The 18852-nt window shown below is 41.4% G+C and overlaps 1 protein-coding gene across 1 annotated transcript in view; it reads left to right on the top strand.

Annotated features, from left to right (window-relative positions):
- AGBL1 (ATP/GTP binding protein like 1) overlaps positions 1 to 18852 on the top strand; it is a 226126-nt gene that overhangs the window by 39021 nt on the left and 168253 nt on the right. Inside the window, exons 11-16 of the mRNA XM_026036318.1 lie at positions 1948 to 2031; positions 3111 to 3197; positions 3564 to 3712; positions 7453 to 7540; positions 12579 to 12723; positions 15735 to 15888. Coding sequence (XP_025892103.1) covers positions 1948 to 2031; positions 3111 to 3197; positions 3564 to 3712; positions 7453 to 7540; positions 12579 to 12723; positions 15735 to 15888 — 707 coding nt within the window. The remainder of the gene's footprint in view (positions 1 to 1947; positions 2032 to 3110; positions 3198 to 3563; positions 3713 to 7452; positions 7541 to 12578; positions 12724 to 15734; positions 15889 to 18852) is intronic.

Genomic DNA, 18852 nt, shown 5'->3' with positions numbered 1-18852 from the left:
GATTGTGCTTTAAAATAATTGGTCCCTGGCTCAAAACTGGCTTATAAAAGTTTTGGCTATCACATTTCTGAATTTTCTAGGAAGATACAGAACACATTTTGAGCCAGTGACTTGCCACAAGAAGATAGGCCAAACAGCAGAACAGTTTTATTTATGTTTTACTCTTGAGGAACATCCTGATGATGYTGATGTTGATTAGGAACAGGATTAGAAAAATCGGTTCAGGAGACCTATTTCTTATCTCAGATACAGACCTCCTGTATGTCAGAGTGTGAGTTGTGAAGTGTCTGGGTGTTTCTTTTGTTTTCTGGTAGATGTAGCAGCAACAATCTTTGTTTCTATGAATCCATAAACACGCATTTATCTCATACTCCAAATTGAATTGCTGTTGATTAAAGTGGTTGGAACTGTGGGCTGATCAAAGCTCTGAGAGGGCTCTACTTGCACCTTTCCTCTAAAGTGAGCAGACCAGGGCCCTGGATCTGTGAATCTGTAAAGCCAGGTTTTGTTGCAGCCCAAATGGGAATTTGTTCTTTTTAGAAATGGAGAAGATTGTGTCTTTTCCAGACCTTTTTTTTTTTTTTTTTGTCTTTAGTCTTGGTCTTAATCCAGCTACTTTTAGTGCTTGACACAAAGGATCACTTTTGGCTCCTAAGAATCCTATCTGTTTCCTTGGAACTGTGTGTCTGTGTTAGGTTATTCTTGGAGGTCTCCTCTCAACCCTTGTGCTGTGGTGTCCCTCCTCACTGCACTTCTCCGTGTCTGCCTGCTCCATGGGACACTGCTGACGCTTCTCCTCGCTCCCTAGCTTGTGTTTCTGCTTGTGGTAGGGATACGACGGCTAGATTGATCGTGAGCCAGAGAGCAGGAGCTAGGACAAGTCACCTTTGCCTCGTCACTGCCCACCCCAGCCTTCAAGGAGAAGGGAGCATACGTRGCCTACAATATGCAGCAAGCAGTAGCACAGAAGTCCACTCTGGCACACTGCTAGAGGTTGCTGTTTTTCTCGTGTCATTTTAGGGGTTCCTCTGAGGSGAAGGCTGTGTTTTGAAGCCATGCTGGGAGAAGAACCTCTTCTGCTAGGTGACTTTTTGTCTATTCCATGTATGGCTCTATGCAGTGATTTTACATTCATTTTTAGTGGCATAGAGAGTTACGACCAGACACCAAAAGGGCTCAATATACAGAATTCTGAGCTAAACTTTAAGGTTGATCAACACTAATCAAATGGCATTTGTGAGGACTACTAATATTTGACCTCCAGAGAGATGATGGTTCTTCCTGCAGCAAATATAAAAGTTAAAAATCTTATTTAGAGGTGAAATGAGTCTACCATCTTCTGCTTGCACTCCTGCTCTAAAAGCTTTGCTTTTATGGCTGTAATAACATCTGTAACCATATAGCTAAAATGAGAATAATCATATCATGCTGTGGGCCGTAACATGGTTGCTGCAAAGGTCAGATATAAAATCAGCATTCCACATTTGATCTTCTCCTGTGATTGGGAAGCTAAGTTTACTAATGTGTAGAATTTAGTCTGATTYGGAGTCAAGATTCAGTATGGAACAGATGAATAGGTTTATAAGTTATGGCAGATATTTCCTCATGGGGCAAAGCTAGTTGGGAGACTGAGATTAAGTGGGAAGAACTGGGGATAAATCAGATTTGACAGAATATTGTAGAGAATAAAAATCGTACAGAATCTGTCATTTAACCCCAAAGTGAACTTCTCATGATGGGAATTGAGCAGGAGCTTTCTCATGGTAAAAAAAAAAAAAAAAAAAATTATGGATGAAGTTTATCTGGAATTAGCACATGGAAGTTCTCTCTCTTCATCCCCTAGGGAGCATTTCCTAATCCATTTCATATTTCTTCTGCAAAATTACCTTGCGCTTCTCATTAGTCTCCTTGCAATGTGCCTTTTTTTTTTTTTTTTTTTTTCCCTAGGGACAGAGTCCTGGATGATGTTCGCCGTTTYGTCCAGCCGAGTGATGTGATTGGCAGAACCGTGTTTGATTTAGATGAGCCCAGGTGGGTAATCTCGATTGAGTTCTGTAACTGGGGGCACTACTCATGCTGGGTTGCATAGCAAGCCCCATACTCGATTCACTTGGTTCAGCTCAGATAAAGGAATAGAAGCAGCAGCGTAGGAGATAAGGTTCAACAGGGAAAATATGCTGGAGGGGTAGTTCCTGGTACGTGACTCTGGGGAAGAATTTATTTTGGAAAACAACAGAGCAAAAGATTCTCCAAACTTTTTAAAGGATCTAGAATATACACACATCAAAAGGCTTGTATTGTGTCCTGGGTATGTCTAGCTTGGATGCAGTGGTTTGGGGTGGAGATATATAGGTTCACACTGAAGAATGTGGCCRTGAATCCAGACACTGTCTGTACCCTGAGGTGCACCCTGGGCTAAATAGATTCTCTGTTGAGAGTGAGCTTGAGTGTCTGTGCTGCTCAGTTTTGCAGATTGTAATGTACTCTGCAAGATATTGAACTTACAACACACTTCTGAAAACATACAACCAGCATGGTGAACTGTGACAGGCACCCAAATATGGCCAATAATTCTGGTCCTTGAGAAAATGTAGCAGAAGACAGTTGAGAAAGACACAAATCTGAAGAAGCTGCAGTCAGAGGAAGGATGAATGACTTGGAGAATGTTCTCTTAGGAAAATGAAGTGGAGTTTGAAGTAGGAGAGGGTTGTGAAGTTGTTAAAGATGAATTTAAGGACTTCTAAGCTTTAGAAAAGAGTAGCAATATAGATATGGAACGAGTAAATGATCAGCTYGTGTAGAACTGCCTTGTGTATTTAATAAACGAATAGGAGTACATTAATGAGGAAGGTAACTTGAATAAAGAATGTAACTAATAATTGGGACAAATGGATTACTGGGAAAGGAAAAGGAGATTTAGAAGCATTAAGCAAAAGTAGAGAAGTCTGCTATTTTGGGTAGAAAGATTATGGATTTGTTTTCCTGTTCCCACRTCTCGTAGTTTTGCTTATAAAAAGCTTATGGGAAACTATAGTAAATTTTACAAATTGTTAGAGAGACCTTGTCTTTAAGTGACCTGCTATAGATATCGTTGCTTTGATTTATTGTAGTCACTCAAGCCCRGGTGCTCCAGACTGCCTGATGTTCTTCTCCACATTTGAATCGGGAAACCTTCGCAAAGCCATCCAAGTGCGTGAGTAAGTACACCTGGTTAGTGCTGTCCCAGTAGCCTCTTGTCTGTGTCCATCGTGTGAAATTCTGGTGTTCTTCTGGGCTCTAAAGAGGTCAGACACAAAATCAGGTTTCATGAAACATCGCTTATGATGCCTGCCAGCAGCCCATGTCATGGAGGTAACAGGAGGGAGAAAATAGATGCCAGATAGTTCTGATGACACATTCAGTGTGAGTATTTATTGACATGTTTGGGTGCTACTAGTTTGATGACATGCTTTAACTCTTGTGGGATATTAAAGATTTTGGTGGCACAACCTGCTTTCCTCAGCAGGTTCTGTGGCAGACTGGGGTGGAATTCATGGCCACTGTTTTTGTCKCTTGTTTAACAGGTTTGAGTATGACTTAATTATGAATGCAGATGTGAACAGTGACCAGCATCACCAGTGGTTCTACTTYGAAGTCCGTGACATGAAATTAGCAGTTTCCTATCGCTTCAACATTATCAACTGTGAGAAGCTGAATAGCCAGTTTAATTATGGTAYGAGTCTTTGGGGAATTGGGGTTGTCTTCTGTTCACTAGAATATCTTTTTAACGTCATAAACTTTGCGTATCCACAAGTCTCTCAAATGTGGGGAAACTCCAAGTTTTGTTTTTGTCTGCCCTGAAATCAACTCAAAGAATTACTTTAAATTTGTCAAAGAAGAACCTTTCCCTGTTCTCCAGAGGAATGGGCTTAGTATTGAGTCCCAGAAGAGGAACTGTGGAAACAAGATCACTGTTCTGTGATTAGACACCAGCACCAGATATTGGACAAATAGTACTGGGGTTTTGAGAGGAAAGGAAGAAGATTTGTTGGGATTGAACATGAACAGCATGAGATTGGAGAGGTCTTCAAAAATTTAAACGTGGATAATCCTCAAATAAATATCCATGGTTCTTTGGATTTATCAGTAATACCTCTAGAGCTAGAGGTATTACTAGAGGTACTATAGCCTCTAGAATTGCTCTGACTTATGGTGTTGTTATTGATTGAAAAAAAAGATGTATACCGAGCTGTGTTTCAGCTCCTGCCACAGTCTATAGTTTAGCAGGAAGGCTGCCTTGCTCAGAAACAGGCAGGGCAAATCCCAGCTTTCAACACCCATTTTACAACAAAAGTGATTTCTTCTGCATGGAGACTGTGGATTGAATTCCTAGCTAGCATAAGATTCTTCTTTTTTTTTTTTTTCTTATATTTGTTTCCATGGAGCTTTGTTAATTTACACCAGCTCAAGACCTGACACAGAATGTTTAATAAGCCCCTAATATYAGGCTTTGCATTCCTCTGAAGCCCTGTGGATACAGCCTTTGACATCACCACGGGAACTCTCTCAGGATCAATGTACCTAAAACAAATAGCGCTAGGAGCTAGAACGATTTGTCACTTGTATTTGTGAAACTGGCTGGGTAAGTGGCAAAATGAATTATAATGCATTTGCTCTTTAGCCCTAAGGCCTGGAGTTCAAGCACTCATATAGATCCCAAATGAAAATGAATTTTTTGTTGTCGTCATATTCTGCTCTCCTGAATTACCAAACAATTCGGCATGGCTGTGTCTGGTAGCAGCCTGAAGGCGAGATGCATTGAATCCTTCCCATTGCAGGTCCCACTGAAACCTCTGATAACAGCCCCAGTGGCTTCATAGCTAGACATTCTGACTATTATTGGTGGAAAGCTGCTTGTTGTCGACTATTTTGACTGTTGTCATCRTTTATCACCTTATTTTGTAAGCCTGGAGTTGGACATGACTCATCTTCAAGCATGTAATGAAAAATACATATTTGGAAGGAAAATGTGAAAATAGCATCCAGTATGAGGAAGTTAAGCAAGGACTTGCTTTTGTATGGTTTGTAGGAGTGGTTGGCCGTTAAAGCATTTTTTTCTGTGGGTTGCTTCTGCTGCTGAGTGAGGTTTGCTACCCCTTCTGGCACATGCATAACATTTAAACAGACTGTGGATGGAAGATGCTGTTGATTTATTGTCTTCCCTTTGTGCTTTCCTAGGCTAGTGTCTGTGCCATGATACTAGAAGTTTCCAATCCTGGTTTAGTGCCAAAGTGCCAAGGGTGGTAGCACTTTGCAGCTTGTGTTCACCATTGTGTTTTGATTTTTCCCTTCCTTTGCTTTTGGTTAGATGGCACTGTGTAATTTTCACATCACCAAAAGGATGTGTCATGGAACAGTCTACGACAAGGAGCAGAGCAAGTCAGGAAGTGAAACTCCCACCTCTCTCTTTCAAWTTTTTTTATTTTTTTTTTCTGACAGCTCAGTCTACCGTAGAAAATCCTGAGATTTTGCCAGAAGCCCGACTTGTTTGTTTTCTAAAATTGAATGTTTCCATAGGGAAAAAGGAAAGAAAAAATGTGATTTCTTGAATTGAGATGGCAGAGCAACATCAACCATAGCTCTGAGGCATCAACCATAGCTCTGAGGCAGTGCTTTGTGTGTGTTCTTGTACTGCAGCTTATGGAGAAGGGCAAGTGCTGAAATTTTGGACATTAAGAGCATTAGAGACCTTAAGTCTCATAGTCCTCTTGTTGGATGAATTGGGCTTCTGGGAAGATTTGTSTCTCATAATTCACTGTGGCCTTTGTTCTGGAATCTGATGCATAATCACGTCTTGTATGTAGCTCATGTCTCTGGTTCATGAGGCAGCAGGAGAGAGGTTATTCCTAGCCCTAGGCTAGTTGGTGTTTGAAATGCCTTTCCCTTTCACCTTTGACTGTGATGCAGGGTAGTACTGAGTCTGCTGGCACCTCTGCCAGCTCTTACAGGGATGGAGAGTTTTATTAGAGGCGCCAAAAGAGGAAGGGACATCAAATATGCCATCAGGATTAATGATGTTAATGATTTTTGAGAATCACCTGCTCCAGGCTCCAAGATAAATCTCGTGAAGAGCAACATGAAGAGCTTCTACATGATATTAGTGACAAAAGGAAGGCTAAGGAAAATGTGTCCAGCAATGGGACTGAAGCATCTGTTTTGTGAGGAGAGGCTGAGGGGACTGGCAGTTTTTAGCCTGGAGAAGAGAAAGCTCAAGGGGGATCTTMTCAGTGTGCATGACTACTTGAATGAAAGGAGTAAAGAAGACAGACCCACACTCTTTCTGGTGGTATCTAGTGAAAGGACAAGATGCAACAAGCATCAACTAAAATACAGGGAATAGCATCTAAACATAAGGCAAAAAAGAGTATTTACTAACAGGGTAGCATGGACCTGAGCAGCTTGCTCTAGTTGGTGCAGCTGTGAGCAATTCCAGAGATACATCTAGCCATCTAACCTCAATGATTCTGTGATTCTGTGACCCCTGTGCCACTCTGCAACCTGGCCACCATGGCAAAGATTTACTGAGCAGCCTGGAGGAAGCCATTAAATTGAAATGGGTGAAGTAGAGAGGGGTGCAGGGAGGRTGGAACAATAGGAAATGATATGTGGGGTAGGAGAGCTCTCCTGATGAGGCTAAAATCCTTGTTGTACCTTGTTGAACCTGTGAAAGAGCAGGCAGGTATATAGAGCAACAAAACTTGATAGAAAAAACTGCCTGCAAAGGGGCTGACTTCATGTAACTGTGAATAATGTGTGTGCAGCACAGATCAGAGAGAGAACCTCCTACCTTAGGGCATGAAACGGTAAGATTTTGGAGGTCAGGAGGAAGTCACCTACGAGTATTATATGGTACCAAGACAGATACTGTCATTATCAGCATTTATAGCACACTCAGTATTATTTAGGTCTCATAGCAAGGCTTAAACTGTCTTCTAAGATATTTAGTTTTTCTTGCTGCTTTTTAAAGGAACGATACTGGGTGCCCCGCAGTTTTCTAATGTTATGGTAGAATTAAGGATTCAATAATGGTATGGCCAAGGGTGAAATACTGGACAAATGAGATTATTGATCTGTTTGGTATGTTGATTCCTGTTTTTCTCTTATTTTCCTTTATCTGTCTGTTTATATAGAGAGCTCCTTGCAGTCTTTCTCTGCAAAGGCCCATCGGATAATATATTTTCAAATGAACTTGATCCAACTTGTTTCCTTTGGCCAGTTTTTTCATGCAGACATGGCTTTGAGAGAACCAAGCAGGGGACTGTGGGGAAATGTATTTACTTTGCATAAGCTGTCAGCAGAGAGAGTGCAGCCAAAATAATAATGCCTCTTGCATTTCCTGCCCTCCCTTTTCCCACCCATGCCTYTTCCAGCAGGGAAAATTGCTTGTCACTTAAAACTGTCTGTTTTATGTAGGAATGCAGCTGGTCATGTATTCAGTGAAGGAAGCTCTCCAGGGCAGACCTTGCTGGCTTCGGGTGGGCTATGATATCAGCTACTACAAGTAAGTGCATCTTTTGGGAATAGTTTGTGGTTTCCCTTTCCCCTGTTCCCTTCTTGTTGTCTAGGCTGATGTGGTTAAGTTTCGACCACCACCACTGCTACCTGTTTCAAATGTTTCTGAATTGATGCTAGTCCAATGTGCAACTTGAGGAAACAAGTGAAATCTTTGTTAGGTGCCTGGGGAGAAACAGGGCAAGTGCAGACTTCTCTTACCTAGAGAGGAGGAAAGGGAAACAACTGGGGATGCTTGAACCTTGCACAGCTGCGACTGCGAGGAAGTTTTGAAGGTGTTGTAGGTGTTTCTTCAGGAAGAAATGGGATGAATGGAGTTACTGCATTTCTCTGGCGTGTACCAACCTTTATAAGAGATGTAAGAGCTGAACATAGGAAACTGAAAATGACATTAATTGGCTGAACTCGTAAGTAGTAATCTCAGGATAGAGCTGAGCTTTTCTGACTTGGTAAGCAATAGTCCTTTCTTCACAAGGTCGTGTAGTAATGCTGTTATTAGAACGCAAGTTAAAGTRATGGCCTTTCTTATGAGAAATGGTATTTTTGTTGAAGTTCACAGTTTTACTGTTAAGGTTCAGAGCTGGCTGAGTTCAGCAGTGGATTTGATGAGACAATAAAGCCAAGCAGTGACAGTGGACTGCCTTTCAGAAGTAGCAGAATCTCAAAGTTGAATTTGAAGAAAATTCCAATCCATCCCAAATCTCTCTAGCAACCTCTTTTGGGGGTCTCGGGCTGAAAGTATCCTCTTTTGASCAGTCATCTTGCCTGTAACAATTCAAATAACAATTTTATGTTGTCCTCCAAGTACTTTTCACCCACCTTTATCCACCTGACCTTTTCCATCTCTGAATGTGTTCTACTTACCTGCCTTGGTGCAGWGGGTTCCTTTGCATGCTCATGGCCTTTGGCTTCTGTGACTATAGGTTTCTGAGGGCAAGGGGTGGGCACCAGTAGGCAGATTGGGCAAACCCTCTATACTAATTACTGCAGCAGTGACTCCTCCTGTCATTAACAAGGGAGTTATTGTGCAGTGATTAAATAAATGACTTTTGTGATTGAGCCATGATTGTACAATTAAACCCATAATCAGATTCTTGTTCAGAGTAGGTAAGAGAGTGGAGTTGTATTGATTTGGAATATTTGGTGTTTTATAATTATACATTGAATTATATGTCAATCTAGAATAACTGCTTGTTATCCTAAGGATATCAGGGAATTGACAGATTTTAAGTAACCATTATCTAATTCCTTCTACCAGAAGGTGATCATAAACTTGGAAAGAGAGTGATAGACTTGCAAAAATCAAGAGTAACTCAAAGATGCCCTTAATTACTTTTGTTCCACAGCTCTGACTGAAAGCAACCTCTGAGCTGAAGGGCAGTGGGAGGAAAGGCAGACTCACAAGACATCTGGGTGATGCACGTTGCCCAGTTCTTGCTGACATCCATCTTCTCTGCAGATGGGATAGTTCACTCATAAAGATGAATGTTGTGGCACTGCTCTGTCACCGTGTAGCTTTCCCATATGTCTCAGAAGACACTTGTTCTGCTAGGGAGAGTATTAGCAGCGCTCTTGTCAAAAGAAAGTTGAGTGACACTTCTGCTCTATTTTATGGTCTCCTCATGAAGTGACAGGATACGCCCATGACAAACAGAGTTAAAGTAACTGTAAGATCATCTAATTCGCTTACTATCTTGGCAGCTTTTATGCACTGAACGATTTTTCTTTCAGGCGAATTATTTAAGGGGCAATGTCAGCATGCTGAACTCATGAGACTGTGCTGGCTCCTTTGATTTCGTGACTCATTCTAAGCATATTATGTAACCTCTCACTTGTCCAGGCAGTAGTCAGTTCATAGATAGTAAAGAGGTGCATGGAGTGTTTTGTTCTCACATGGAGACTTGGCTGTTTAGAGCTGTCAGAAATGGATCTCCTCTTCTTAGGAGCTTTATTAGAAGAAACCATCATAGTGAGCATCAGTGGGCCACCTAGCTGATTCCTACAAGGGAAGTCAATCTGAAATGTGTCAGAAAATGGTGTCTCACTCCTCACTTCTAACGATATCTACAAAACAAGGCTGAGGCAGCAGTAGACCTTGATCTTGATAATATGTCTACAGGCATTAACAGGCTATATTTCTGTGAGAATATGCTGCTTTGAATGGGATTCTGACTAGGACTAGCATAGATCTGACTATTGGAAGGGAGGTTGTGTTGCACATTTTCCAGCCTGCAACATGGCAAACCCCAAAATAAAAGGGAATTTAATTGTGACCCATTAGAAAGAAACAAAAAAAATACATTTAATCTTTTCAAATGGCCTCAATCTGTGATACAGATTATTTTCTTCTGCCATTTTAGTCTAAACTGATAGGATGCAATATTCCTTCATTTCCTAGTGCTTTTTATCAGATTAAATGCTGCAGGAAGAAAGTCAAAGCATAGGGTGAGTGGGACCTGTTGTTCTCGTATATCTCGGTGATGCTGAATTTCCGAGTTCCAGTCTAGCTCCTTTACTGACTGGCCTGTGGGTACCTTTGGCCAAGGACTTCACCTGTTTCTGTCTCAGTTTTCCYTCCTATAAAAGGTGTCTGATTAGCACCACTTATCAGCCAACGAAAGAACAGGAACAGATAAATGGGAGACAAGTTTTAATTAAATACAGCTTGAAAATGACTTTTGAGCATGAAAAATTACTGTACAGAGTAAGTGATAAGTGTTATAGTAATTATTATTAATTAACTTTCTATCGCACCTATGTTAGAAACATACTACCTGCACATTATGTCTGGCGGAGAGCAGCATGCAAAATGATTTAATTATTGCAGAGAGTGACTGAAATTCACAGTAGATGTGGCTTGCGTGCTGATTAAAAGACACCCCGTGTTCTTTTATTTCCTCCCTAATAACTAGTGTATTAATTTCTGGAGTGCATGCAAGACTTTGGGAACATTTTTGAAAAGAGAACATAAGTATGGTGGTGAGGAGTACATCTTGGCAGGGCCTTTTTCCTCCCCTAAGGAAGAGGTGAAGAAAAAGTACTTGCTTGGTGGAGAAACAGAGAGGCAACAGAGCTGTCCTGGGTGACAAGAGCAGAAGGAGAGGGATTTAGGTTTCCTTTAGGAATATTCAGAGCTACTGCATTAAATGGTAGACTGCGAGAAGACCAGATTACTTGCTCTTGAACATAATCATTTACACTGCTTGTGCACAGGTGTTTTTTTCTTTGTAATGTGTGAATAGAGACTATTGAAGCCTCACAAAGCCACTTGTAAAATTACYATAAGGTAGTTTGCTATAGATTGAGGAAAGTGTCAAGAAGGGCTGCAGAAGTGTAAAGCTGTGCAAGAGCTGTGCGTGCATAAGGTCCCTCAGGCTCTTGAGATCAGAGCACTGCCAGGAATAAGGAGCATTCACTGCAGGGTAGCAAGATTAGAAGTGTCTGGTGGTGTAAATTTCTGAGTAAATTGGCCTTCTAGGCAGAGAAGATTTTTTTCCTGCAGAATTACAGATGGTAGAAGGGGAAGCCTTTATTGAAGTATTAGGGTCAGGCAGGAACACGTTACCAGAATGCATGGCAGATGGGGAGGCAGTGACTGCCTGCTAGACTCACTGCACCCCACACCTCTCACTAGCGATATGAATTTGGAGGAAGAATGTTGGGATATATCAGAAAGTCACAGCACTTCCTGGCAGATCTTTGTAAATAAGGTTACCTGACCTTCTAAGTGACACTGAGTACAGTAGAGGCTGGGGAGATGAATACTTTGCTTACACACTATACAATAAGTGAGTTTTAATTATCCCTCGCTATCTAAATTAACAAATCAAATGGCATTGACTTAAAAAAAAAAATGGACTCAAGCTCTGGACCCAGTGAAATGCATATGTGATATAAAATAACTAAATAAATATCTATTTGAGGACTCTTGCAGACTATCTCAGTCTCTGTTCAACACTAATGTGTTTCATCTGTAAAAGAAATGCTGGGGTGAAGGATCAAGTCRGAGGCTTCTCAGGTTGCTGCTGTGACTCAGTGTTCCTTTTCTATCTATTGATACAGTCAGTTTTATTCATTCTGCGTGTTTCATACTACTAAATTTGGGTGAAAAAATAACAGTATTGTATTGAGTCTGTCTTATGAAAAAAGCCTGATTATTTTGGAGAATTTGACAAGAATAATTATCTTTTCTCTCCACCCCCTTTGAACAGAAATGRACGGCAGCAAAATAAACGAGTATTGTAAATTTTAGAAGCTGAAGCTGCATCTTTTGGTTGTCTCCTGTATTTTGCATTTTAATGCAACATTGATGATAACATTTGTCAAAGAAACCTCACAGTCCTTGAGAATCAGAAGCTTCGGCAACAGCATAATTGGTGCAAAGTGGGAGAAATATTGTTTGAAATGTATTTGTGGCTACAATTTGCTGTGAAGCTTCTCCCTAAAGTGCCTGAATTGTCTCTTCATCTCTGCTAAAAGAACTTTCTTACTCATCCTGAAGTCATCTCTTTATCAGAGTAAATCTCTTGCATGAGATCCTGTCCTGAAACTAGATGGAGAAAATCACTTTAGGATTTTTATAGTTTTAATAAAGGGATGTCAGGACCTTGTGTGTGCTGATAGGACTTAGTGGCCCTTTGACTACTGAGTGAATCCCGAGACAACCACAAATCTGGCTTTGAGTGGTCTATCGTGATCGTGCATCCCTGTGTGCTGCCACTGCACCTAACCTTCCTTCTTTTACAGAGTCTATAGGCGCATTGCTGTGGCACCGAGTGTTGTTTAGCACAGATCAGACTGGGATCACACTGACTGTACTCGCATGGGGCATCAAGGTGGATAGAATCATAGAATCATAGAATCCTTAAGGTTGGAAGGGACCTCAGAGGTCATCGAGTCCAACCCCCCTGCACACGCAGGGTCACCTAGAGCACGTGGCACAGGGATACTTCCCTGAACGTGCAGTTCTTTCATGACTTCTTCAAAGGTGCACCCAAAAGTGACAATCTCTTCCCTCTTTCTTTTAGAAACCACTACCGTAGCTGCGCAGCTGCAGCGGGAGGCACAAGGAGAAGATCCTACTACACACTCGCCTTCAGTATCACGTTCCCTCATAACGATGATGTCTGCTATCTGGCCTACCATTACCCCTACACCTACTCCACGATGATGGTAATGCTGATATATGCATCAAGATAAGCTAAGGGGCCTGACAGATTGGAGCTGCCACGAATAGATTCTGAAATAGTGCTGAGCCTGTTCTCTCAAAGGCTGTTAATTAATTATCCTGATGTTTTCATTATTTTGTTTGCAACCACAACCCTATGTCAACTGTTGGAGCCCAGAATGTGTCGGTAGAAATTTCTGCATGGAATAAGTTAGGACACAAACCATTAGTGTTTATTAGTCCTCAGATGAGGCAAAGCAAGCATCTCCATTTCCTGGGTTAGGAAGGGGTGAGAGGCAGGAGGACAGTGCTAATGGCAGGTCAGAAGTGCGCGAGGGCCTCTTGCTTCTCTTCTTGCCGGAGCATAGGAGCTCTGCTGACAGCTGCACCCCACAACACTGGTGCTGGGCCTCGTCCGAGTAGGATTTGTCCTACTTGGGACAAAAAAAAAAAAAAAAAAAAAATTTCCATTGCCAGTCCCTTTCATTCTAGGCAATAAATGCATAAATGGATTGGTGAAATTTAAGTTTTTAACTTTGAGGTTGGTACCAGTTTATCATTATCACACATGAAAGCAGTGCTATAAGGATAAACAAAACGCGTGCTCTCACTAGCCACGCTGCTCTGTATGTGGCCGGCATAGCTTGGGCTAGCTTCAGTCCCATGTAAACAATAAACTCCTGTTAACCACTTCGCATCCCATCATGGATACCCAAAGAAACTGTTTTCAGKATGTGAGATAATTCCAGACAAGCCCTCACAGCCCAAGCTCTGCCTGCTAGCTCACTTCTCGTTGGGTTTATGGGTGCTGGTTCTGCTGTGGATCAATGCGGAAGAGAAGGAGGGTGCACTCCAACAGTACGATCTGACCTATAGACTTGACGGCACATATATACTACAGTCAGCAGGGGAAAAGACAAATGTGATCCTGAGGAATGGTGGTGAATCAGTCCACTGAATACTTTATTGCTGAGGTGCAGTGCCTCATCATTATTTTACTGTTATTGATTTCTACCTTCCAGTGGCACAAAGGCAAGAGAGGTTTGGAGAGTTTGTATGCTCCGGGTATCTCTGAATATCTCACTTGCTGCTGAATGAATAGAATTGAAATGAAAAAGAGGTTATTTCTAGACTTACAGGGCCAAATCTTGAAGTATTTCATTACCTCTTCAAATAAAGTGCTTGTTGAAGTTAAGGGGAATTTTGCCCAAGAATAAGTGTAAATGAGCTCAAACTCAGTAAAAAGCATGGAATTTCCTGAATAGGAATTAGGGATGTAAAAGATTGATAGGTTGTCCTGTCCAGCAATTTGGCCAGAGCAAAACTGTTGCAAAATGTTTGCCTCTAATATATTCTAAAAAGCTATTTCRCTCTGAGTAATTTAAAATGTCTTGAGTGATGGGATTTCCACAATTTTCTCGTTACTTTAATTTCCACAGTGAATAAGCTAAATCARGTTTGTGCACCAGTAGCTTTCATTTTAAAGCATTTGTCCATTTTGAAGTGTTTAGGTTTTGCATATCAGTATTAAATTAAAAGTGATTAGAAACCCAAGGGCTCAATTAAGAACATAGTGCTTTGGGGAAGAAGATAAACTTGTATATGGAGTTAGTAACTTGGAAGTGTTTTTGAATATCATATATATTTAATAGTTGCAGACATTTACAGCAAACACATTGAGGAGTACTGTTTGAACTTGGTGCACTTTGCAGTTCATTACTTCTTGTCCATTAGTAATTACATTTATTTTATGAACAGTAATCTATTTATTTTTACATTAAAGTGTTAATTGTTTGGACATCAAGCTGAAATCTCTATGGTAGCTCCATCCAATTATGTTTTGCTGGTTACCAGGAACATAAGTAATTGATTATATTGAGTCCTCTATATTTGCACACGATCATTAGRTGGGTCTAATAATTGAATTCACTTTATAGATCAGTATGTTAATTGTTTTGTGACACAGACACTGTAAATTTCCATCCCGTGTGAGCTTTCAAGTGAGTGCTGCAAAAACAGGCTGGAAGAAAGGTAAACTCCAAGGTCTGAGCAACAAGAATGCCTGGTTGCTTAAGCATTGACTGAAATTTAGTCTTAACTTGTAAATGCAAAAAAAGGAAACTGAGTGAGGATTATTTGGTGAAGTAAATTGGTGTGTTTTAGTCCAAGACCTGTTAGGGCAAGTGCGCATAAGGTAATAAATCTCTTTCTAGCAATCTAGAGACAACGGGTGCTCSCTGGCACTGGGCGGCAGCTGCAGTGGGGCTCCCTGCAGCACCGTTGCCACTTGCAACCACGGTGTGAACAGAGCGGGAGCCACGGGGACTGCCCCTCATCTGCTGTGCGGGTGGCAAGTGGCTGCGTGTCTAAGGAGGCAAGCAGAACCACTTCCAAAAAAACATATTTCTCTTATAGTTGCCAGTTCTTCTCAGATTCCTCAAGAAGCTGCTGGACTTGAGAATTATTTAAAACCAACAGCCATCAACTTTGGAAGGAAAAAAATCCTCATTTGAAATAACTTCCTGGGAAGGGAGATTCTTCACCACTAATTATACAAAATGCTGTTTCAATGTAAACTTTTTCACTGCCTCTGGTGTAGAATTCCTAAGTTTTACTGGCATACCCTTCACAGAGAGGCAGTGAAAATTCTCAAAATTGACTAGTTTCTCATGTTTTACTACACAGTTCCTATTAAAATGAGAACAGGCAGGTTTCTTCGGGACTTCAAGTATGCATAAAATTCCTTTACCCTAGGAAGAAAAGCACATAAGAACAGTTCAGGTAATGTTTAAGTGATAGTCCTGTGCTGTTTCAGAGAATTGGGATGTATTCTGATGTGTTCTATTTTTTTGGGGGTATTTGAGTATGTAAAAGGACGGAGTGGCAGAAGGAAGAAGGCTGGAAAACTGGCAAGAGATAAAATTAGTACCAATAATGATACTCAACTAGTAGAATAAAATGAGGTTCTATAAAGCATAAACTCATTTGTAAATCTATTTCCCTGCTTCTTTCTCAGTCCCATCTCGACATCCTGGAACAAAACAGGAACCCCAAGAAGGTTTACTGGAGGCAGCAGACGCTCTGCCAGACGCTAGGAGGAAATCCATGCCCACTGCTCACCATCACTGCCATGCCAGAGTCTAAAAAAAGGGATGACTTGGAGGAATTCTGTAAGTAGCCAAATGAAGCATAAGAAAAAGCTGCTGGCAACCTGCGGTCATGGCAGAAGTTTGCAGTGACAACCTGTTTTGTGAACAAATAGATTTTCTTGCCCTTCTTATTTTCTAAGAGAAAGCTGAAAATGGGGAGTAGCCTATTACAACTCTTTTTAAATGACAGATTTACATGGGGAGTGTGGAGAGCTGAAGCCTTTTTTTTTTTTTTTTCTTCAAAATTTTCTTTAACAATCTGAAACAATTAAAAAGCTCAGCACCAAATAGCTCCAAAGGCAGGAAACTGTGTTCGAATAATCAGTTCAACAGTTTGAACTGCTTTGGTTTTTTTCCAATTTGAAATGATCTATTTCTTTTGAAGTTTCAAGCTTGCCCCAAAAGTACAAGATCCCTGTTTTCCCAGCTGTGGAGGTGGTAATTGCAGCATCCTGGTCAAATTCCAGCTSTTGTCATTCTGTTAAGCCTCAGCCAGCGTTCCTGGTATGTCCATCTGGACCCAGTATTGCTCCTTGCATTTTGTCCTGGTCCTGACTGTGGTTAAGATGAGAGAGGGAGAGAGGGAGAGGGAGAGAGACACTATGGAAATGAGGAACATGAGGAAATGACAACACAGCACTGACCCATACAATATCCTGGGAGTCAAGCTGCTCTTCGGTAGCGTCAGGATGCAGATGTGACTGAGTGAAGAGGCATTCAGTACAGATTTGCTGAAAGAACCATTTGGACAGATTCTTGTTCCAAGTGATTCCGAGTGTGATAATACTCATCATCGGGATTTAAATTGCAGCTATATGGCCCAAAATTCTTTTTATTTTTGAGAGACATCCCTCTTGATTTAAGGTTTTACATAAATTCGGTAGGACCCTGCAGTTTTGTCTGAATTTYCATGAAGCCATGGGCAGCGAAGCAGCCTTTTTCTGAAGCTGTGCAATGCAATAAGATTAAGGGCTTTCTAGATCTATCCATGAACCAGGTGAATGCGTGCAAAACCAGCTGCCTGAACTGAAATAGAAATTGTGTGTGAGGGACTGTGTCAAGGCAAGGAAACACAACACGGTTCCTCTCGAGTTTCCCAGATTCCATGAATGTCAACACCGGTCCTCTCAGGTGATGCAGAATACTTTGTTGTTTATCGAGTGGAAGAGCAGCAGTGCAGCACACCATGTTTGTGCTGTGGGGATGCCTCGAGGCAAATCTGAATAATCACGTATGTGCTTATTTTGTTTAAGCATTTTAGATAACGATGGCTTTGGGGGATGCACTGAGCCTAATTTGTGCTGCTTTGTTTAGCTTTGATCAGCAGTTACYTCTCAGTTCCCTCATCTTCTACGATGTGCCCTTTTTTGTGAAGTGGTTTGGCTGATGGAGGGACTTGTTTGTCAACATTTTCTAGGCTAAAAAGCATAACTCAGAAAAGAAAACATTTAAAGAGCTAAATATGAGAGATTAGGGTGGAGATTTTCCCAGTAATAACTCCTGTTACTTTGTACAGTCTTCATGTATGGACATTTCAGCTTGAGAAGGGGAGCTCCAGCATTGGAGGACATGGGTAATGAATAAAAGTTGACAACTTTTGTTCTTTCAGTCTACTCCCAGAGCTGCAGGCTGCCCATAGCTCCTGTGGACTGTGGTCATCTTGCTTTCCTGACAAATTTATTTCATCTCCTTTTTGCATTCATTTATCTGCACCTTAAGAAATGTTTCAGTAGCACAAAGTGCCCAGATAAAATACATTCTGCAAGGCCAAGTAGCTGTTACACATGATCATACTTAACTATCCAAAATCCTGCTCCTCCTCCTCYGCTGCAGATCCTGGGGAATGGGAAACAGGGATATCACTGGAGAAGAGGTATTGGGTGAGGAGTGTTAGGAGGAGAGCAGGATGGTCCTGGRAGGAGTCCTGTGGGAAGGAGTCACTGTGGACGTGCTGATAGAGTGGGAGGGCCTGTGGAAAATGAGGGCATGACATCCCCTGTGTCAGCTGTGGTTTATTTTTCCCCTCTCAACTCTTTCAGATTGCTCTTGTCAGGCTTTTGATTAATGTGGCCCAAGGATGGTTAAATTTGTCTGAGTTAAATTTATTAATGTGAGCTGTGTTAATAGGAAGCACAAGCCATGCACGCTTCTTGAAACTGCACACTCACTGCATGCTGAAGGAAAGAAAAATGGGCTGCTGTTTTTCTTCATTATGTCTAGTTTATGTGAGACTTCAATATTCACTTAGGCTTCTTTCTCCTCCCTTTATCTCTATCTCCCCTGCACGTGATGGTGGTGTACTGACTTATTTTTATTAAATGCTCAATTCTGAAACTGATACGAGGAAGGGAAGAAATGAGCCAGGGATTCTTTGGCTTCCTGTGTTTTGTGTCTCTGTCACACAACATCTCCCTTAAAAATAGTGCAACAACTTCCATTCAAACTTGATGAACATCTCTGAAGGCCTGGGGACTGCAATAGAACGTTGGAGGCTGGATAGTGGTTCCTGTTGGGCTTTGGAGCTCCACAGGTTTGCATAAATAGGAGACTGGAGTCTGTATCCCAGGAGTTACCTTCATTTGTGTTTAGATTTGCCCTTCCTGTCTTCCTGTCTCATCTATGAAGATGAGTGTCCTGCAAAGAGRGATGTCTTTGCTTCTCATTCAAACTGCAATATTCCCTATTGTCTTGTGATAAAGATAAAGCCATTAGTTTCCTCCTCTGCCTGTGTATTGGAAACACTAATGACAAAAGGAAGAGACTGTTTCTGTCTTTCCTTATCTGTCTTCTCCACATTCAGCTTTCCCTCCCCCTTCTTCTCAAAGAGTTTTACCCTGCAGATTCGACCTTCCAAATTATGCAGAGCTTTTTCCTCAGAAGACTGTAGCTCTTAGAACTGTATTTAAAGAAAGACAGGTTTCTGCAAGCTCCCTTGGGTGCATCGAGCTTCCACACTGCACCTGTCTTGGGTATTGAGCCACCACT

Source organism: Nothoprocta perdicaria, unplaced genomic scaffold (assembly GCF_003342845.1).
Source record: "Nothoprocta perdicaria isolate Ctin4 unplaced genomic scaffold, notPer1 scaffold_176, whole genome shotgun sequence".
Classification (NCBI taxonomy): Eukaryota; Metazoa; Chordata; class Aves; order Tinamiformes; family Tinamidae; genus Nothoprocta; species Nothoprocta perdicaria.
Note: the sequence above shows the minus strand (reverse complement) of the source record. Positions and strands in the feature narration are given on the sequence as shown.